We start from the raw sequence: 23,042 nt of genomic DNA on the forward strand, positions 1-23,042 counted from the left end.
TCCCCCAAGCTAGTCGCTGTGCTGCGCAGCTCCCTCCGCGGCAGCCTCCGCCGGAGACGGTTGGAAGAGCCGTTGTGGGGGCGCTACACGAGGAGAGCGAGTCCTTCCTCCGCCGGACCCCGCGGGCGCTGCAGTCGCTTGACAGGGTATCTGAAGTAACAGGGGGTAGGTTGGGCTCGTGGTGCCGTGAGCAGAGTCGGGAGAAGGACGAGAGAGATGGCGGGGGGCGGCGGGGGGGGGGGGGGCGGAGTGTGGAGGTCGCCGCTCGGAAACGGTCCGGCTGCGCCTCCCGGGCGATCTCCCACTTCACGGGGGGCGGCATGTCGGGGGGAGGACCGGTTCATGTGGGATTCCGTGAGCGAAGCCGAAGCCCGGCGCGGGGGTCACCCAGCATTTTCCCATTTCCCCGCTGGCTTGGCCTCCGCCATTTTGAGCACGGTGGCGCGGCCGCCTCGGCTTCCCGCCCTTCCTCTCCGCTTGGGCTCCTCCGCTTCCCCAAACGGGTTTGGAAGGCCGGGGGCCGGTCAGAGCGCCCTGGAGGGGGTGAGGGTGGGGAGCGGAGCGGCTGGGCGGTGGGTGGGGCGACCGGAGCTGGCGGGCGCGCTGCCGGTGGAAATGGCGCGGGGCGGGCCCGGCCTCCCTTCCCCCGCAGCCTCGGCGGGGGCTCCCGGGGCCGGCGGGCCGGTGGGTGTCTTCTGACGCAGATTCTCCCGAGGAGAGAGGCTGGCGCTGGGGGAGGAGAGCCCGTGGCGACGGAGGCGCTCCGCTCCCAGGTCCGGGACAAAGGCGGCGGCGGGCCCCTTTGTGCCGCGGCCGCCCGGAGGCTGGGGGCGGGCGCCGGGCTCGGGCGCCGGGCGGGGCGGGGCGTGCTCTCCTAGCTCTCCGGTCTCTAGGGCAGCTAGATAAACGGAAGGTCTCCGGGGAGGAGGACAGGACGCTTAGCCGGCCCTTATAGTCCCGATTTGGAACTTCGAAAAGAGTACGTACTCATTTTCCAACCGGGTTTTGTGTTTTTTGTTTTTTCTTTTCTCACGCTGATCTTAAAACGTATGTAAAGGTTTTGTGGGTGATTGGTTTGTGAGCAGACGAGTGGGTGATGTGTTCAGTAGGAACGTGAAAGGGGGATTTCACGTCGGCCGTCTGGGCCCGGTGAGCTGTGTGATGCGGCTGAGGGAACTGGGGGGCGGGGGGCAGGTCAGCCATGGTTTTGTGTCGTGGGGCACATCCTGGGTTAGAGTTGAAGTAGGCGTTTGCAGCTGGAAGGAAGTTAAAGCGATCCGGGATGGCGAAAATGTGTGTGTGTGTAGGAATTGAGTTACTGTTCGAAGGCCGGGGGGAGGGGGGGGCATTAGGCTGTAGAAGTAAAATGGCTTGAAAATACAGTTGGTGTTTATTTTCTTTTGGTAGCTAAGCATGTTTTTGTTTGTTTTTAATCTAGAACTGTCGTAATATTTTGAACAAGAGCATAGAGAGGAACTATAAAGAGAGAGGAACTATAAAGCCCAGTCCATATGTGGTGGGATGATTTTGGTCCTCAAAACACAGGAGAACTGGGGCGGTAATTTACACTGAAGACAATAGGAAAGGGGAAGGCAGGGCCTGAGAAGAGTTTACAATAATTCATAGGCATCTTTACAAGAAGTTTGTCTACTTTGGGGGCTTTGAAAGACAGGCCAGAGTTTACCTATAAAGTAATATATGCTATAACAGCTTTCCTAATAGGATTGCCCTAGAAATCTTTTTTCTGCCCTCATCTGCATCATCTGGAAATCCATGTTATTGCCTTTAAATTTTTAACTGGGGGTGTGTCTGTGTGTGTGTGTGTGTTTTATGTCCTCGTTTTAGTAAACAAGTGGCTGAATGTAATAAAGAACTCATTCATAATCCCTTTTTTTGAACTTACCTCCTTTTAGGTACTAGTGGTGTGCCTTTTTTTAAATTGAGCACTTTGAAAGGGGGAATGATTTAAAATTAACATTAAATTTTTTGCCGAAATTTGAAGTTCATTCTCATTTTTTAGGACCAGAGGGTTATCATTTAGAAAGTTATTTATTGATGCATCAAACTCTTTATGTATTGTATGCTTAAGGAGATAGTATAATTTCTGTTATAAAGGAATTTTACATTTCATTTGGCCTCAGTTAGATGCTTTTACTAAGGAACTAAAAAGTCTTATACAAAACTCACTAAAATTGTTCTAATATTTCAACTGCTGGTATTTTTAATTGGTGCTAACACTTGGAAATCTTAAAACAATTGTGATTGGCCATGATGCTGTTGCAAAGAAAGGATGAGATGGATTATCCTGAATAATTTGTAAAAACTAGATGGTTTCTGAGACTGCTTTATTAAGGTACTAAAGTTGGTTGTATGCCTTTAAAGTTCATTTTGGTTTTGTAAGTAGAATTCTAGACTCAATTTTTGGGTTTTGAAGAGATAATAGTGTGTGCTTCCGTTTTTATTGTGTACTCTTTGAACACAGGTGATGAAGAATCGCCCTTTTAAAAGGTTCCTCTAAATCTGCTTAACTTTTCCCTAATTTAAAATTGTGTTTAGTGTGTGTGTTTTAATGCTCACCCAAGGATGCTTTTACTAATTTTAGAGAAAGCAGAAGGGAGGGAGGGAGAAACATCGAATAGTTGCTTCATGTACACACCCTGACCAGAGGCAACCCCAGGTATGGGCCCTGACTGGCATTCAAACCTGAAACCTTTTGATGTGTGGGAAGATGCTGCAACCAACTGAGCCACCCGACCACAGTTAGTGTTTTTTAAAAAAAGACGTTGTATTTATTTGTTGTTTTTATATAGGTTCTCATTGGCTGTAGCTGATCCTGAAAATCAAAAACTGGTTTGCTCACTAGTGCTTGTAGTAAAGATACACTATATCCAGCTTGTTTGTATTTGTTCCCAAAACAATATCTTCACATTGAAAAAATGATAAATGATAAAAAGCACCATACTAATAACATCTTTTCACAATAGGTTGACTTTGTAAAGTTCTTAGATTTTTCATGAGGATGTGATGTGTAATGTTAAATCTGCACTTTTTTCCTTTATCCTTAAATCACTCTTTATAGGAAACAGCTATTTAAGTTGGTACTGTTGTTGTTTTGTTTTGTTTGTTAGTGTTTTTTTACAAAAGTTTAAGAACATGGTAGACCTTCAAAATGTCTTTTTTTTCCCCCAGACTGATTTGAGGCCTACTTTGAGGGCTACTAGAACAGTGTTTTCCCCTCTCCTTTAGACAGTTTCCAAGGAAACATAAAACTGTGTCCTTTTAAGACTCAGAATACTTTTCTGTCCTGTAAGGTTCAACCTGTTATTTTGTGGTACATTTCATTAGTTCTACTGTGCCCTTAAAATGGCCACCATTGAATGGTTATCACACTGCAGACCAGGCACTGAATAATTCTTAAAATGGTCCAGTGAGGTATAGGCACCACTGCTGTATTTTTACAGTTGGGCACAGCAGTTAAGTACTTTGCTTAAATTAAGGAGCCAGTGACAGGCTTTAGGGATTCAAGCCCAGTTTCTTTTCTCTTAAATTAAGTCCATACCAGTTATTTGTGTGCATAAGAATTAATTGTAATGTCAAATAAAAATGCATAATCTCACTTTTGGGATCTCTGTCTAGGATTAAAAAAACAACAGAGCAGCCCGGCCAGTATGGCTCAGTTGGTTGAGCATCCTCCCATGCACCAAAAGGTTGCCGTTTCGATTCCTAGTCAAGGCACATGTCCAGGTTGCAGGCGTGATCCCTAGTAAGGGGCATGTAGGAGGCAGCCAATAGATGTTTCTCCGTCTCTCCTCCTCTCTCTCTAAAAATCAATAAAAATATTTAAAAAGTAACAGCAACAATAAAGAACGGGCACCAGAAGTGATACATATGCAGAGCTGATAGGATTTATAACCACATTTGGGAAATTCTACATTAGTTTATTTTAAATGCAAGAGTTGTAAGGAGGGGAATTTCACTCTTTGCAGATGCTGCCACTAACAGTTGCACTGATAATTCAATCATGAAATTATTAGTGAATCCTGTTGGTATAAAATAATTCTTCGGCATAAAGGAATCAAGTGAACATTGTTTTGTTTACAGGGGAGGAGGTGGTGAGGGAAATTTTGGAAATAACCAGGTGAGTAGGATTCCTACAGCTGCATAATGAAATTTGTAGGCTCTGGTAAGTTTCTGCAGCTGAAGGACTTCTGCATTAGCCTCTTTAAAGTGTTCTGGAATCTTAAACTAAGGAAGGATGGTTGTCTTGGGAAGGGAACTGGGTGGGTGGGTTCTTTTTGGAGGGGAAAGAGGTCTTTTCACTGTACCCTTTTTAATACTTTTTGAATGTGAATATATTGTCATTTTTTAAAATTTGTGTCTAAAAGTAAAGCAGTAACTTTTTTTAATATACTATGTTCAGTAACTTAAGTGGCCTTTTTACCTCCATTTTTAAAATTCAGCCTAGTTTAGTCATTTAAAACTTACTCTTGGGGAGTGCTTGAATCATATTTAGTTACAATAGAGTTAAGAATTTTCCCCCTTCAAAAAATTGGATATGTTCAGAACTATAGTGCATCTAGTAAATTTACACTTTTATGATGCCATTTTTTCCAACATTAAAGAAGTACTTGTAGTTTGGCTTGGGTTCTTCATGTGCGTGGATGGTGGTACTATGTGCAACTTTTGAGTGATCAGGTTTCAAAGGATTTGCAGAACTATTCAAGTGAATAATAAAACATGGAAAACGTGAATGAAAATTTGAGAGATGGGGCAAAGGTAGAGTTGATACTAAATGACAGGTTAAGAAATAGAGTTTGAACAAGAAGACTTAGAGTGGAATTAAGTAAACTTTCTTAAAATTAGGCAATGTATAATATTTGATCCTTAGAAATTGAGTGCTTTTTGGTGGGAGGAGTCAGGTTTCACTGCCTTTTCCCAATCTTTTTTTGCCTGACCCAAAACAGAAAGGTGGTGGTGTAGCATTGTCATTGGAGTCATTGAGTCCTATGTTACATTTCCTGTTGTGCACCACTGAGAGGTGTTTCTTCAGTACCTCTGGCAAGAGTATGTTTTGATTGACTGCTTTATGTGCTTGTTTATTTTTTTATAGCATTTAATCAAACGGTATTGAGATGGATTGGGTTATGAAACATAATGGTCCAAATGACGCTAGTGATGGGACAGTGCGACTTCGTGGACTGCCATTTGGTTGCAGCAAAGAGGAAATAGTTCAGTTCTTTCAAGGTACCTCTAGTATTAGTCAAAGTTTAGTAGTATTTTATTTTATTACTCAGTTTTTAATTTAAAAAACGCATTTGCTTGTTTTGGGGGACGTTTTAATTTGAGTATATCTTGGTTAATGTATAGTTATGAAATTTGCTCCAGTTAATATTTAATACAGAATGTATAGGGTATGTAAAACCTAACTAATGTGCAATAAACTTAATTGAGAGTATTTATGTGTGATGAAATGAACCATGAATTAGAAGATGGAGCATAGTTAAATTTGATTTCAGCTTTTTTTTTTTTCATGTAATATAGGTGGGCTGTTAGAGTATGTAATTTATAAAGACACTGATAGAAAAAAAACTTTTGTGTAATCCAGTTTTTTGAAAAAAATCTTCCATTTGTATTATGGGGTGATGGGGAACTAAGCATTTTGTTTTGTTTTGTTTAGACTTGTTTTAAATATTTGATTCAGATGGGAATGTTTCAGCCTTTAACACTGTTCCCCTTGATGGGGTTATTTGTCCTTGGGTTAAAGGGTTGGAAATCGTGCCAAATGGGATAACATTGACGATGGACTACCAGGGGAGAAGCACAGGGGAGGCCTTCGTGCAGTTTGCTTCAAAGGAGATAGCAGAAAATGCTCTGGGGAAACACAAGGAAAGAATAGGGCACAGGTGGGGATGGAGAGTTTGGGATGGTGTTAAATTTTTATTTTTGGGGGTTGTGGGTCACTATTGCTTAAGTGGGGGGTACCAGTAACATTTTTCTGGGATAGTTTAAAAGAATTGATAATTTAACTTGGAAACTACAGATATGGGTGGGGAATTAATGCTAATAGTTTGCTTAAATTAAAAGTAGATTGTTTCCATTTCTCTGTAGGATGTTGTTGATAAATGCTTTTGTATAATCAACTATTTTCTCTAAACATCTATCTTGTGCTTAAAGAAACAAGCTAAAATTATATTTATATCTCAGATGATTGACTTGTCTATGTAAAACTTAAATATATTAATTATTAAGTTTGTAGGTGTAAAAATGTTAATTTTATGGTGTATTTAGGCTAAATTGGGTTATGTATCTAGATACAGAAAAAACTTAGTGCATTTTGCCCAATATCTTATTTGCTCTAATACATTTAAGCTGAAACCAGTACCTTAAACCATTTTTAAATAGGTATATTGAGATCTTCAGAAGTAGCAGGAGTGAAATCAAAGGATTTTATGATCCACCAAGAAGATTGCTGGGCCAGCGACCAGGACCATATGATAGACCAATAGGAGGAAGAGGGGGTTATTATGGAGCTGGGCGTGGAAGTATGTATGACAGAATGCGACGAGGAGGTGATGGATATGATGGTGGTATGTGTATCTAATGAACAAAGGTTCTGTTGTCATTTTCTTAATGTTCCTGACACTTTGTCAAGAAATACAGAAATGGCAGTAATTTCAGTACCTACTAGGTTTTAAAACCTGTTCATGAAAATATGGATTCCCATGGCCAGCTGTGGGACTTGGTTGATGCACATATTGACACCTAGATAATGTATATAGAAGTTAAAATGAAGTTTTGGCACGTTTGGAAATTTTCTGCTTGGCATCAGGGTGAAATTAAATGTCTAAATGTATTCTTTATAGATTTTTTAATTTTTACCAAATTTTAACTTTTTTTCACATGTTGGGAGTTGCAATACTTTAGTCAAACTGCTTATACAGAGTATGCTTTTGTAAACTATAAAATTTATCTCTTTAAAGTATTCGTGTATTTTCTCAAATTATACAGGTTATGGAGGTTTTGATGACTATGGTGGCTATAATAATTATGGCTATGGAAATGATGGCTTTGATGACAGAATGAGAGATGGAAGAGGTAAATTAAATATTAAAGACATACTCATTTTTAGGTGAATTTTGGTAAAGTCAATTCAGGCCTATTTTAGTGTATTCCTACATAGGCCTTTATACAGATATATACTTAGTGGTAAATTCTCCATTTGATGTTTAGAACAACTATAAGTGTTAAAATCTCTTGGGGTTGTCAAAAAGCTGTAAATAGGGAAAGATGTATATAGGGAAGAAATATTTTGTTGAAATGCTTTTCTACATGTATCAGTTTATGATCTGGAAATTTTTTTTAGGTATGGGAGGACATGGCTATGGTGGAGCTGGTGATGCAAGTTCAGGTTTTCATGGTGGTCATTTTGTACATATGAGAGGATTGCCTTTTCGTGCAACTGAAAATGACATTGCTAATGTGAGTAATTTTAGTAATTAGTGGTTTTATACTAATTCTGGTATCTACATTTTTTAAAGCATTTTTAATTTTCTCATTTTCTTTTTAATATCAGAATCCCTTTAATGTGACTATATAAATCTTCAGTAGTTGATGAATATTTTTGTGTCCATTTTGTGCTGACCTACATAGGATTGAAGCAAGTAAATGCTACAAAGTCCAGTTAAGAATTTAGTGAAAGACTGATCAGCGTAGTGGTAGTGACTGGGAGATTGTTTCCCTTGTGTGGAGTTTCGAAAGTATAAATATATTTAACAAGTGAAAAGTTCAAGTAGTTTGGTTTGGCATTCTAGGCTATATGGCGAGCTGAAAATAATGGAACTAGATGCTGCTATTAATTTGAAACTGGTTGGTTTTATATTGGTTAGAGAATCGGCAAACTTCAGCCCAATAGACATCCAGTACTTGGCTCCCAGTGGCCTACAAAGCCAAGAGTATTTACTGTGTAGCTTTTAAAGAAAATTTTTGCTCTAACTCTTACTGGGAATCTATTGGCCTAAGTTCCAGGTATCTGTGTTTCCCTAAGTGTGGTCTTATATTCTTAGAACCATTAATGTTGATGTAATTATTATCCTTGCAACAGGGCAGCAAGAAGCGTTGTTTTAATGAACAAAAACAAAGGCATTTCATAATTTCGGTAATATGAAAGTAACAAGTTTTTCTTTTCTTTAGTTCTTTTCACCACTAAATCCAATACGAGTGCATATTGATATTGGAGCTGATGGCAGAGCAACAGGAGAAGCCGATGTAGAGTTTGTGACACATGAAGATGCAGTAGCTGCCATGTCTAAAGATAAGAATAACATGCGTAAGTAGTATCCTTGGCATGCTAGCTTGTTTCCTAGCTGTGAACTTGTTTATTATAAGTTCAGACTTTCATAGCTTTCTAGGGAACTTTATATTGAAGCATTAATTCAGACTCTTAATACTTGACAGATAATTAGCGCTTAAGTTATTAAAAGAGGGAAATAGGTATGTTACTTGTCTGAGTTTCACGCCTTTTGCAAATTAGTATTACTTTTTTTTTTTTTTTTTTTTTTTTCACAGAGAGGAAGGGAGAGGGACAGTGAGCCAGAAACATTGATGAGAGAGAAAGATCGATCAGCTGCCTCCTGCACACCCCCTACTGGGGATGTGCCCGAAACCAAGGTACATGCCCTTGACCGAAATCGAACCCGGGACCCTTCAGTCCACAGGCCGGTGCTCTATCCACTGAGCCAAACTGGTTAGGGCAACAAATTAGTATTACTTTTAAATATATATATATTTTTTATTGATTTCAGAGAGGAAGGAAGAGAGAGAGAAAAATCAATGATGAGAGAGAATCCTTGGTTGGCTGCCTCTAGGGGACCGAGCCCACATGTACCCTGCCTGGGAATCAAACTGTGAACTCCTGGTTCATAGGTTAACGCTCAACCACTGAGAGTACCAGCTGGGCAGTACAACTCGTTAACATATACGCTGATCCACTTTGGATAAGTTATTCCTGCATGTCATCAAATCAGTTTTTAAGCCATTTAATTGTACTTCAACCAGTTATTCCCAAATCTGGCTACACATAATCACTTGGTACTTAAAAAAGTTTTCCTGGACATTACTCTTAAGATTCTAATTCAGTTCTGTGATTGGGCCTGGAATATATTTTTAAGAAGTATACCAGCTGGTTCTGAAATAATGTATCAGTCCTTTTTATAGATAAGGAAACTTGTTCAAGATTATATCGTTTGAACAAAACTAGATTTTATCTCTGTCCAGCATTTGTTTTATCACTCCCCTCAGAATCTGTAAGCATACACTTAGGTTTAATATTAGGTAGTCAGCCTATTTATGCTTTGATAAATTTGATCCATCATTTTTCCTATTACTCTTTTTTTCCTAAAGAACATCGATACATTGAACTCTTCTTGAATTCCACTCCTGGAGGTGGCTCTGGAATGGGAGGTTCTGGAATGGGAGGCTACGGCAGAGATGGAATGGGTATGTATAGTTTTGTAAAGTAAATGGAGTTCAGTTAGACACTTAGCAATCAACCTCAAACTTGTTTTGTTTTGTTTTGAAAGATAATCAGGGTGGTTATGGATCTGTTGGAAGAATGGGAATGGGGAACAATTACAGTGGAGGATACGGAACTCCTGATGGCCTGGGTGGTTATGGTAAGTGTCTTTGGTTACCCTGGTTCAGTTTGTTAGCCCCCATATGTAGTGCAGACTGTCTTCTACTTTGATAACCTCCTATTAAACACTCAATGTCTTTTTTTCTAAGGTCGTGGTGGTGGAGGCAGTGGAGGTTACTATGGGCAAGGTGGCATGAGTGGAGGTGGATGGCGTGGGATGTATTAGAGCAAAAACCACCAACATAATAGTCCTGACAACAGAATCTGGTCTACTAGACTTTCTTACAGATTTCATTTCTTTTGTATTTTAAGAACTTTATAATGACTGAAGGAATGTTTTCTCAAATCTCATTTGGTAAAGCAACAGATTGTGATGGGAAAATCTGTTTCTGTAGGTTTTATTTGTTGCATACTTTCACTTAAAATAAATTTTTATATTCAAACCACTGATGTTGATACTTTTTATATACTGGTTACTCCTAAGAATGTGCTGCTTTCATAAGATTTGGGTTGGTGTATTTTATTATTAGCTCTACAAGTAGTAGTTGTAATTTTAAGAGAACAATGGTTCACCTCTGCATACGCTGCAAGTCTTAATAAGGAGACACCTGGAATAGAGCTTGAAAAAGAGTGTAATAACTAATTTCTCCTGGACAATACTGTATATATAAAACCTAAGATGGGTTTAGATGGTTTCAGGAGTATAAATTCTAATTCTATATAATCTTTTTCAAATGTCACAGGCATAGCTCTGAAATGTTGATGAGGTATCTGGATTTCTAAATATTCATAATTGTGTTAACCAAGGATGGGAGTGTTGGAAATTTAAATTCTAGCCCTAGATTTTAGAATAAAATCCCCTCAGCACTTGACTGAAGTACCAAAAAATGTTTCCAAAAAGTGATAGTTGTAAGTTATCTCAAGTCTTAGACTAGGTTAAGGTTCCAAGTGACATATGAAAATTCAGTACAAAGGTATTAAGCTATGAAGTATAATTCTCACAGATGTATTTTCAGTTTAAGCCCAATAGTTAAAGCATTTTTTTAATAACTGTATAAATACCTTTAAAAAATGTAAGAGATAAGTCCATGTTGTAGTCTTAATTAAAATGAGAGTCCTACAGTTGGATTTTGTATGGAATTATCTGTTCGGAGTTTCAGGGCCATTGTGTTAAATACTATATGTAGCAAGGAAAAGGTGCTTTTTCTTTTAATCCCTTTGATCATTATGGCTTTTTTCCAGATTGGCTAATGGATCAAATGAAACCTGTTAATGTGAATTCAGTTACTCAACTTGTTACTTCTTTTTGCTAGAATGTAATAAATATCAATGTGGGAGATAATAGTATGGCGTCTGTCCTAGAATGCTTTGTGTCAATTACTGATCATAAAAATCAAAGGTACTAAGTATATCTAACTGAAGATTAGACAAAGTGACTCCTTTAGAGAAGGTAGCTGTGGTAGCCTATATGGAGCCCATCAACTAAGCAATGTTTCATTTTAATAATGCCTGTACCTTCTCTCCTAGCTATCCCTTTAAGTATTATATTAATCTCATATCACTTAGATTTTTTAGAGATCACGTGTGCTTTTACTTTCCCATGAGTAAAACTATAAAATGTTATCAATGAAAATTGCTCTTCTAAAGCACGATAAGTTTTCAAATCTTTTATTTTTATAAAATTCACATTTTATTTTAAAACATTACAGGGTAGAAGAATTAACAATCACAATTCCTTGGCACCATGATAGCATTATTGTGGTAGTACTGGCTAGATGAGGGAATGATCTTGTGAAGTTTGCAAATCTTCCTTGAAAAACAAAAGTGTAGGTTCACAAAGTACAAATGAAAAGCTTTGTAACATAAAATTCAAAATTGGTATAACTGTGTGTTGTTTTTTAAAGAGCTAATACCAAATGGAGCAAATTGTATTACTGTGACAAAAGCTCGCCTACAAAAACCTCAATGCAGTGGTGATACATGAGTTTTGAATAGCAAAGAACTGAAGGAGAGATTAAAAATCACAGTTAACAAGCCTTGGAATTTAAGCAAAAATCACATTTTTTAATTTGTTCTAAGCACATTAATAAAAAAACACTTAGTATCATAAAAATGTTCATCCATCAATACAAAAGTTTCAATAATATAATTTATCTCTTCAACATTTCTATCAGAGCATTCAAGAAAGACCACCTAAAAACCTGTCGGTTCTGCCAGAAGACCTCAAATTGAATTATGGAGAAAATCTTAAGTAAAATACTAGTTTCAAACTTTGGCAATTTAAAAAAATAATTTTTACACTTAATGAAAGTATGTACTCTGAGGAAAAAATCCTGCAAAATAAGCAACCCCCATCCTAGGGGGTAGAGGGTAGCCATGATTAAATTCACTAAATACAATGCTCCTAGGAGTAATGTAAGATTATTCTAATATCACATTGTTTGAAAGGTTCACAGGGGTAAAGTGCATGGCTAAAATTTGACTTAAAAAAAAAGGGTAGGGCCCCTAGTAGTGATGCCATTCAAGTGATTGTATACAAGGGTAACTTGCTTTTTACAGAGTCAATTCTTGTATATGCTATAAGCAATACAATGAAATTAGTGTTTATTCAATCTCATGCTTGAAATGGTTCAAGTATGTATTTTATGGCAGGGCTGAGACCACATCTTCATCTGCTAACCAACCCTGGTTTAGAGGTGCTCAGTATGTGGTAAATGTTTTGCTCTCTATGCAGTAGCAGACCACTGCAATATTAATGCTTAAAAACTACTGGAAAGATCTGCAAGTAGCAACTTAAGGTAAAAGGATGATGATTTAAACGTCCTTTCAAAATAAGGTTGTGGCAAAACAATAAACTCTTTAACCCACTGTATCTGAAAGAGAGCAACTACAACACTGGTTTTAGGAGTAAGACCCAAAGGAAACATAGCATAAAATATTGGCCTTTTCTAATGCAATGTGAGCAAAGGGCCAAATAAATATAGTTGACACCTTACCAAACTAATTGAAAATCTGATGAATTGGGATATTAACACATAAAAAATTCTACACATTTCCCATCTTTCTCTAAGAACCATGAAGCTTTAAAGTGCATTAAGAAAATTACAGGCACCATCAAGTATCAACTCAGCGATCTAGAGAAGAAAATCTGAAGCCCTGTTTTTAAGAAGGCCTTTATAAAATAAGGCAACTGTGTTAGCTACTATCTGGCCTTATCAATGTTATAAAGAATTATATGATTATTACATGAACTAGGAATTAGGTTGAAGTTATTTTAAAGCATGCCCTGTTGAAAATTCTTTAATAAAGGAAAGGAAATACCCAATTATGCAACTTTTTAATTCCCAATAATTGAAGATGTGAAAGATAAAACTGGTACCAATACTGTCTGAAAGCTGCTTAAGAAGGGCTGTCTGAGTATGTTGTGCACGTGTTCATACATAACATTCATCATCAGTACTTCCATACAATGAGGATTTCGCTTTAAAATCTTACGGCAAATTAGATGAGCATCTCTGAATCAGCAATGCATGACAGGAATCACAAACCCGTACTGGCTTTGGTGAAGAAGGCAAAGGCAGTTCGTTGTCAGAGCAAGCATTACAGAAAATTTCCCCACAGTTTCTACAGTGGTGCTATTAATTGAGGGAGCGGGGGAGGAAATCAGAAAAAAAATATATGAATAAAGTTAAAAGCCATATTTGCACCGAAACTTTTGGATTTGCTACTTCGCTTACCTTTCTCTTAGAGAGAGAGAATTCCTTTTCACAGAGCTTACAATGTGTTGCTTCTTTGTCTTTCAACCAAACCAGTCCCTAGTAGGAGGAAAATGCTCAAATTGATAACACTAAATTACATGTTATCATTTTTAACCAAGAACACTTTACAGGAATGTATACAGGTGCAGAATCAAAAACTAGTCTTGCCTGGCCGGTGTGGCTCCCTGATTGAGCACTGACCTATGAACTAGGAGGTTACGGGTTTCATTCCTGTCAGGGAATGGCCCGTGATGTGGGCTCGATCCCCAATAGGGGATCAATGATTCTCATTGATGTTTCTATCCCTTCCTCTCTGAAATCAATAAAAAATATATAATTTTTTTTAGATGAGTCCTTTCTCTTTGAGAGAGATATACTGAAATAGTTGTAAATTAAATGTGAGCTTCAATTCAAAATAATCGGAGAAGGGACAGGATGTGGGATATATAACAAGATTGGCCACATGTCGGTAAATAATGAAACTGAATACTGGTTTGTTTTTACTCTACAATTACATATGTTTATATTTTCATGAAAATTTTTTAAAATAAAAACCTACTACTGATGGGAGTTTTCTTTAAGGAAAGAACCTTAAAGATAATTTATTTAGTCTAACAAGGGCAAATTTTCACTGAAATGCATTTGAGTTTGGCATTAGGTTACTTTATACAGTAATTCCCTAAAACTTGAGAATTTGGAAATCGGATATTTGAGTTCATTAAGACTTCACCTTAAATTCAGTTTCACATGGCCATTAGTTTCCCTCAAGTTCTATAACACAAATTTAATAGCTACTGTGTCTATTCCTTAGTAGAAAGTATATGTAAGTATCTTAAACAGGTGAGAATTTCTTACCTAAAATTTTTAATTTGACCCATTCTTAACCAATCAAGATCTTGGCTAGGAAGAACATTTTTCTTATAAAAGCAACTTTGTTAGATAGTGTTGGTTTTATGATAAAAAGACCCAGGTGGAGAGTCCTTGATGCTTTTGACCTCTAGGCATAGGGACCTCTATCACCTAACTAGAGAAAAATCCTCCAAGTAAAAAAGCCCACAGGTACATTCCCCAAAATCTGAATTTTCTTAAAAGATTCCTGACAAAATTGTAAAGGCAAAAGGACTGAGCTTTTACAGATAAAAATCACAAGGTTAATTTCAGATATTACTGTTTTTGCAGTCTTAATAACTAGCACGTATTATCTCCTGGCAGAAGTAAGACAAATGGTGTTGGGTTAATGCATCTGAAGCAGTCTAAGGCTCCTTGGAACACAAGATTGTAAGTGAAGGCTTTAAAAACCAGATAGCTCCAACACCACCTTCAAAGAATCAAATTATTTGAATTGTGGATTTTTTTCTTAAGCATGGCATAGGACCTTAAAAGATAATCCAATCCTACTTGAGCACCATGAAAAAGGGAAGTGATTTGCCAAATGCCCCAAAGCCACCTGTTAGAAGCAGCTCTCCTTCCTGTTCAGCTTTGCCTATAAGGGTTGGAGAACCTGATGTGAAGCAGATTCCCAAGCAGCACCATTAGATTCAGAGAGAACCTTTCTGATACCAGAGCTGGGCTTTTCAAACTTACTATAATTTGACTGAATTTACCCGGCCTGTCTCCCGAGGACAGGCTGAGATCAGCACCTACAGCTCTCATTTTATCAAGAGAAGAAAATGCGGGCCAGAGAGCTGGAGTTGCTTTCTCAAGGAAACAGGCTGTTTACAGGCAGAGCCAAGACTATAAGAGAACAAACTATTACTCTGCAAATAAATAGCTATTTTTCTCTGCCCAATTTCCAGAATGTAAGTCACCCAACTTATACACCACCACCACCACCAGACAGGACATTAGAGGATCCTTTTTCTGGAGAAACTCAACTGCCCCAGAGGGAAGTCCTATTCTACCATTATTTGCAAAGGATACCCAGCAGTTTGCTTGTTAACAGGTTTCTCTAAGCTGAAGCCTACCAGTATATAACAACCAACCCTCATCCATCCAACCATTACACGGGCACCCCAATTTTTAAAAAATTGAAATAGGGGGATTATCCAACATTTGAGGAATGACGGGCACGAGATAACTTTAGCCAAAGAAACAAATTCAGAATGAAATACAGAATGACAGTACCAAAAAACTTTACAGAAACTATAATGAATATCCTGAGAGAGAAAACGATGCTATTTTTAAAAGGGAAAGTGAGCAAATAAGAGCCTGCTGAATATTAAAAATATGGTAGCAGAAATAAGTCTCTGAAAGCTGCATAAGCCTTGAGATTTCTTTAACATCCAGTTTACAGGCAACAATGGCATAGAAAAACAAGACTATGGGGGAAAAGATTGAGCAAGCAATCAGATAAAATCCAGAATGTAGTAAACTAGGACAGCTGTCCCAGACCTAACAACTGCTCAAAAAAAACACACATCACACAGAAATCTATTTTCATACATTTGAAAATCCGGACATCTAGGTAATATTTTGTTAAAAATAGACATGGATGATAAAACTAAAGAAAAACAACGATAACACAAAATATAAAATTGTTACTATAGGGAGAAGAATGCAATCAGGGAACACACATACGTGTTCTATTTATAAGCTAAAGCAGAGAGTATGTCAGTATTTTAAAGCTGTACTATATGCCTCTTATATACATATCTTTTAACAGCAAAAAATATTTCACAGTCATTAAATAACAGGAGAGCAAACATTCCTACCCATCTCCTTAAAAAGAGAGCAAAATAAAGGCATATGCAGATGTGCAAATTCTTAAAGTCTTTATCTTGGGGTTCACTTTCCAAGAAGTTACTGAAGCAATGACCAAAACAAGTGAGTAAACCAAAAAAGTTACAGGATTCAGTTTAACAGGAGCTCTAACATATGAAAAAGGTAAAGGGAATTCTAAGAATGGCAGTAGAGCAGAGAGATAACCAAAGGGAAAAAGAACAAACCAATTACCTGATTCATTTACCATGTGCAAAATTTTTATCAAGAAGCATTTTATACAGGTATAAGAAAATGTTGATATTCAAGTACAACTAAATTTTAAAAATAAAAGGCAACTCCAGAAATAAAAAGTAGCTGAAAAAAATATAATTACAATATATTACCTGGCCTAGCAAAGAACAATATTTAAATAGTTATAATAAAGAATATTAAGTGGGGGGGGGGAAAGAATGTTAAGTGAATTCCACAAAAACTTTTAATTATACTGGGAGGACAGTGAAAAGACGACACACGAGAGTGAGAGGGAGCAAAACTCATCCATCACGTCCATCATGTTAACCAGGCAATAGACAGGTCAAAAATAGATCTTAAATAAAGAGCAAACAATATATACTGCATATTGTTTATAAACAGGGATAAATGCCTGAAGAAACAACTAGAAGAATTGGAAGTAGTTCCCTTTACGAGGACAGACCTAGGGTGCATAAGGGACAAGAGGATGAAGAACAAGAGACTGCTACCATAATTTGTTTCTAGCACTATCTGACTTTTTACATTATTTTCATGTAACACTTTGATAAAAAAGCAAAATGGGTAGCTTGTGCAGAAGAGAGTCATCTGTCACTAAGTACTCAGACTATATTTTCTGTGTTGTAGAAGGGATTCTTGCATCCATCAAACGCATTCAGAACCATATACTGATAAATTATACCACTTTCACATTATCTTAACCTACCCAACATTCAAAGCACCCCTATGTAAAATCATAAGCCCATTTAAGAAGAAACACTTCATGAGAATAGACTTGCTTAAAGTCAAAAACTAGTAATATACTGGCATAGGAACTCAAGGATTCTCCAATTCAAAGGCAATTTCATTCTGTCATGCCACACTTTGTAGGAAAATGGACAAATTATTCCCAAGGTCATTTCCAATATGAAAATAATTAAAATGTGGGTCTAAAAGTATAAGGAAGAGCTGGATCCCCATCACCCAGACTCCCTATTCAATGTTTCTGCCGCTATAAATCCTAGGATTCAATAATATACCTTATATTTGTACTAGTAGCCCATCGCGAGGTATCGCATGAAGTAGGCTGCCCACCGCTTCCGCGGGAGGTAGCAGGAACTGCAGTGTGCCGCCAGGAACTGTGCGGCTTCCACAGGAGGCGAAAGCGAGCTGCCAGCACCCACGGGAGCCAGGAGGGACCCGCGTTCATTCCATGGGAGGCGGGAGGGAACTGCGCCGCTTCCACGGGAGACGGGCCCGCCATCTCTCCGGGCCTGCACTCAGCCGCGGAGGCTGCGGGCCAGCCCCCCATCCCTATCCCTGTCCCTGTCCGCTTCAGCGCGGTGACGAAGCAAGCATTCCGCCAGGCCGCTCACACTGCCCGCTCTCAGTGGTCGCACCACCCCCCCACCGGGACTGGGGAACTCTGGCGGGGCTGAGAGGACTGGGCACCGCCATTCTGTGCCTATGGGCACCACCATCTTTGTGACAGGGTGACAGTTAATTTGCATATTGCCCTTTTATTAGATAGGGTGTCTTTACCTTCTACTGAAGACTTTTTTACATATATATACCTTCCTACTTGATGAAAACACTTTCTACTCACCTGCAATGCTTTGTTGGCTTCTTTTATATCTTCTATTTTAAGTTTGGATCTAAAAAGATTACAAATAAGTCCAAATTTCAGTACACATAATTAAATATAGGACATCTAGTAATTCATTAGAAAGGTACTGCTTTTACACAGAATATAAAATTGTATATCATACATGATTCTAATCTTTGGCTAGTGGGATTATATTTTATATTTTCTGTCTGAAAGCAAAAAGGTATTCCTTAAATTTAAAAATTGCTTTTTAAAATACATTTTCATGTGATTATGACAATATTAGTATTAATAGCTATCATTTATTGGCTTATGGTATGCCAGACACTATGCTATAACCTTTGCATGCATAATCTCATTTAATCATTTTTTGGAAAAAAACTATTTTAAAGATGAAGAAAGTGAGCTCTGATGAGGTTTAGTCACTTGTAACAAGTCACAGAAGTAGTAACTGGGGAAGCCAGGATTCAAACCCTGGTCTGTGTGACCACAAAGCCCACATGCTACCATTATACACATTATTTGTCTAACAGATGCAAAAGAGAGGAGAAATTATGGAAGATATAATAGTAATACTTTAATTGAATGTATTGGGTGACACTGGTTAATAAGATCATATTGGTTTCAAGTGTACATTTCTATGATACATGATTGTATATTGCATTGTATGCCCACCACCCAAAGTCAAATCATCTTCCATCACCATTTAATATTTTTTTTAACTTTTTACCTTTTTTATTGATTTTTGTTTTTGTTAATCCTCACCCGAGGATATTTTTTCATTGATTTTTAGGGAGAATGGAAGAGAGAGGGAAAGACAGAGAAATATCAATGTGAGAGAAACACATCCATTGGTTGCCTCCTACATGAGCCCTTGACCAGGGCCCAGGCTAGAGAGGAGCTTGCAACTGGGTATGTGCCCTTGACTGGAATTAAGCCTGGGACCCTTCAGTCAGCAGGCCGATGCTCTATCCATTGAGCCCAAACCAGTTAGGGCCTGTCACCATTTTTTGGCCTCTTTTACCCTTTACTACCCCTTCCTTCTCTCTGGTAACCACCATACTGTTACCTATGAGTTTCAGTTTTATGTAATACTTTTTCTTTTGAAAATACACATTAATGAACATGCATATTACAAATAGCAATATTTAATTACCTGAGAGCACATGTTCATGAATGTGTGTATTTTATACGGAATCATTATTGACACAAATTTCCATAACCAGCACTTACCAATATATCCTAAAAGGCTCAAAGCTACTGACTTCCTATTTAGTATCTGCCACATTATTATAGTAAATGGTTACAAGTATACCATAAAAAAATATAAAGTAATTTATGTAATTATCTACTGAACTTGCAATTTGTTTCAAATTTTTTGCCACAAAAATTAATAATGAAAATTGGAATGACCAAAACATTTATATTATTTTTCTTAGAACTTGGAGATTACTGACTCAAAAGTTATATCAAATACTTGATGAAGCAGAACATTAGGAATTTGCTTCACCCTACAAATGCTCTTTATTCTAAGACATAAAAATATGGTAGGCTTTTATCTGGCTCATACTGACTCTAACATTGGGAATAACCAATGTAAAATTATACACTATAAAAATATTAACTGAATAATCAAATTTTCTTGGCTGAATTCAGTGCCCAAGGAACACTGATGCTAGTGGGAATAATGGCCAAAACAGTAACTGTGCTGTTTTGAAAGTACCTTAATGGCATTCACTATAGAAATACTTCATGAAAACTTACTGGTATTAATATATTGCCAGTTAAAATGTTTTCATTCGTAAATATGGACTCTAAAAACCTTGCCTCTCTCTAATACAAACTGCCAAATATCCTAAAGAAAAGGGCTATCAGCCCGGCTTGGCTCAAAGGTTAAGCATGTACCTATGGACCAGGAGGTCACGATTCGATTCCCGGTAAGGGCACATGCCCGGGTTGCAGGCTCAGTCCCTGTGTGGGGCACACAGGAGACATCCGATCAGTAATTCTCATCATTGATGTTTCTCTCTCTCCCTCTCCCTTCCTCTCTAAACTCAATAAAAAGATGTTTTAAAGTATTGAGCCAACCTCAGGCCCTCATCATCAACAAATTTTTAAAGAGATATTCATCATCCTTTGTATTAGGGAGGAATTTATTTTTACTTAATCCAATCTGATAACATAATCATAGGAATAGAGGAAGAAGAGTATTTCAGCAGATAAACTGATACAGTCTGGGAAAACTCACAGGGCTATTGGTCCTTCCCTCCAGACCTGATTAAAGTCTCATCATTGCAGAAGAGGACTAAAGTTGACAAAAGTAGAATGTGTTTTGACTCACAATTGGCCCTACCCATATCTTAGGGAATATGGGTCTCAGAAGCAGAAAAGGAAAACTAATAAAGCTGCCCCATAAAAATTCAAACATTAGCAAGGAAAAAACTACATATATCCTAAAGTAAAAAAGACAAATGACAAAGTGGGGGGAAAAAGATGTATGCTATGTATAACAATTAATTTGCAAAGGTCCCATAAGAAAAAGATAAGCAATCCAACCAAAATATGTACAAAGTATATAAACTACAATACAAATGGAACACAAACAGAAGTTCAACACTACTCATGGTTAAAGAAGTATAAATCAGTATTTTCAGTTATCAAACTGGCAAAAATAAACATTCTCTCCTACTTCTTTCTGGAGGAAGGGTTTAACAGTGAAGTGATGGGTAATTTGGCACTATCAAAAAATTTGAAAGCACATCCTTTTTGGCCCAGCAATCATCTCTCTAAACTTAATTTTTAGATATACTCATTAATAAAGTATATCATGATATATCAACATATACATACAAAGATGTTCACAGAAATACTGGGTGGTGTTCATTTTTTAAATGTATTTTTACTTATTTCAGAGAGGAAGTGAGAGAGAGATAGAAACATCAATGATGAGAGAGAATCATTGCTCAGCTGCTTCCTACATGCTCCCCACGGGGGATCAAGCCTTCAACACAGGCATGTGCCCTGACCAGGAATTGAACTGTGACCTCCTAGTTCATAGGTCAACGCTCAACCACTGAGCCATGCTGGCCGGGCAGGGTTATTTAAAAAATTAGAAACAGTTTTTTAAAAATAAGAAACAGTTTCAGTGATAGCACACTCATGGCCCTGGCCGGGTGGCTCAGTTGGTTAAGAGCGTTGTCCCAATACGCCAAGATTGTGGGTTGGATCCCCAGTCAGGGCACAAACAAGAATCAACCAATGAATGCATAAATAAGTAGAACAAATCAATATTTTTCTTGCCCTAGCTGGGTTGGGTCAGTGGATAGAGCATCAGCCTGGGGACTGGAGGGTCCCAGTTTCAATTCCTATCAAGGGCACATGCCTGTGTTGTGGGCTCGATACCTAGTGGGGGGGGGGCATGCTGGAGGAGCCAATCAATGATTCTCTCATCATTGATGTTTCTATCTCTCTCTTCCTCTCTAAAATCAATAAAATATTTTTTTAAATCAATGTTTTTCTCTCTCCCTTTTCCTCTCTAAACCAATAAATATAAATAAATATAAATATGATAGCACATTCATCCTAAGGCATATCTTTATGTACTGAGATGGAAAAACTTCTAACATGTATTCTTTAAAAAAGCGCAAACTTCAGAAAAAACATGCATATATCTGAGTTACACAGGGATTAAGAATGCAGTTTACAATGAAAAATTTTAGTAGTCAAAATAACCCTTGAAAATTCCTTAGTCAATAAATTTCAGTATAGACTGTTGAGTGTATCTGGCCTTGAGCAGTGATTTTCATGAAAACTGAAATTTGAGAAACCATGAATTAGACTGAAGGAAAAACCAAGTCTGAATTCAGCTATCTGAACAGTCAAAAGACCATGCTTTCACTGCAACTATAAAATTTCTCGTGTTGAATGAGAGATGGGTGAAAAGTAAGACACATTCCTTGTTTAACTATTCTAATCTGTTTTAATATTAAACCTTTATGATCTTACTAAATGTAAACATTTTTTGTTGTGGGGATTCTTCACTGTTGAGTCCCTAGCATTTAGAATAGTGCCTGGCACATAGCAGAAGGTCAACAAGTATTTATCAAATGAATGAATGGAAAAAAGGTAATAAGCACTTAGCACTGGATCTGGTTCAAAGTGCTAAGTAAATGGATGCCAGAATCACAATGCAGTTGTTCTTTGAATTTGTAGAAATAAAAACTGTTAGAAAGCTAATGTTTCCTTTTGTGGTTTTAGTGAACTATTCTTCCCCTGCCCTTGGAAACTTGTTTCAGGACTTCTTAATGGAATCCCATCTTTAGCAAAATGCAGACCACAGGAAACGAGGAGGAATAAGTGAAACAGAACATTTCTCTTTCTTGTCTTTGTAGGAACCCAACAACATTTCATTGCAATAGAACCAACCACACTGTTTGAAGCCAAGCCCCTACTCCAGGCGGGATAAAATACCCTTCACTTCCCACAATGTTGGCTCCTTCTCAAAACACTCTGCAAAAAGCTGTCTCCAGATATTTTTAAAACTTGGCTTCTGTTGTTCTGAGAAAAATCTAACTCCGGAATACTCTGATTTAAAGAAATTAAACAAAAGTCTTAGCTTTCATCTCCTAGAAAATGTTCAGAGCCAAGATCTAATATGAAAACTTAATAAAATCTCTCTACCCGATACAGTAGGTCCTCGGGTTACATCAGAGATCTGTTCCTATGTCTCGATTTAACGCGATTTTCAACCTAAGGCGGAACCCACCTACATAAGCACCTACGTCACTCACATGGAGCACATACACAGCAGTAATGAAGTGAAACAGTGAAAAAAATTTAAAAGATAACAATTCCTGACCTTTACTGTGGTAAACAAATGAAAAAAGCATAAAGCACATATGTACATACGCTGAAATGACGGAACTTTTTTTTTTTATATAAATAAATGGGAGATAGCAACGTAATGTAACCACGAAATGATGTACGTCGAGGCCAACATAACCCGAGGACTGTCTGTAATCTTATCTGTTAATCTTCAAAGTTTTTGTTTGGTTTTGTTTTTAATAGTTCTTACCTTTCTTCTCTATATTTAAACTTT

At 37.7% G+C, this 23,042-nt stretch overlaps 2 protein-coding genes across 12 annotated transcripts in view; one reads left to right on the forward strand and one right to left on the reverse strand.

The window, feature by feature from the left end:
- On the forward strand, positions 1–22,946 carry HNRNPH3 (heterogeneous nuclear ribonucleoprotein H3). Of its 9 annotated transcripts, XM_070432864.1 has the most exons (11): positions 129–146; positions 894–979; positions 5,111–5,244; positions 5,765–5,903; positions 6,403–6,587; positions 7,009–7,095; positions 7,364–7,479; positions 8,191–8,326; positions 9,400–9,495; positions 9,579–9,671; positions 9,781–10,077. In XM_070432864.1, exons 3-11 carry the CDS (start codon positions 5,133–5,135, stop codon positions 9,855–9,857), a joined length of 1,041 nt encoding a protein of 346 aa, XP_070288965.1. In that variant the 5' UTR covers positions 129–146; positions 894–979; positions 5,111–5,132; the 3' UTR covers positions 9,858–10,077. The 9 variants fall into 9 exon arrangements, with proteins under 9 accessions (XP_070288968.1, XP_070288964.1, XP_070288966.1 ...); XM_070432863.1 differs by lacking the exon at positions 894–979 and having other exon boundaries at positions 58–146; XM_070432865.1 differs by lacking the exons at positions 894–979; positions 9,781–10,077 and adding an exon at positions 22,336–22,946 and having other exon boundaries at positions 77–165.
- RUFY2 (RUN and FYVE domain containing 2) overlaps positions 11,269–23,042 on the reverse strand; it is a 42,530-nt gene continuing 30,756 nt past the window's right edge. For 2 of the 3 annotated variants that reach the window (XM_070432857.1, XM_070432856.1), the window contains 3 exons: positions 17,945–17,993; positions 13,369–13,446; positions 11,269–13,266 (listed from right to left, as the gene is read on the reverse strand). In XM_070432857.1, the coding sequence (XP_070288958.1) occupies positions 13,123–13,266; positions 13,369–13,446; positions 17,945–17,993 (271 nt within the window). In that variant the 3' untranslated portion in view covers positions 11,269–13,122. The remainder of the gene's footprint in view (positions 13,267–13,368; positions 13,447–17,944; positions 17,994–23,042) is intronic. The other variant, XM_070432858.1, reaches the window with a different exon arrangement.

Source organism: Myotis yumanensis, unplaced genomic scaffold (assembly GCF_028538775.1).
Source record: "Myotis yumanensis isolate MYYU_CA2020_CCGP unplaced genomic scaffold, mMyoYum1.0.hap1 SCAF_13, whole genome shotgun sequence".
Lineage (NCBI taxonomy): Eukaryota > Metazoa > Chordata > Mammalia > Chiroptera > Vespertilionidae > Myotis > Myotis yumanensis.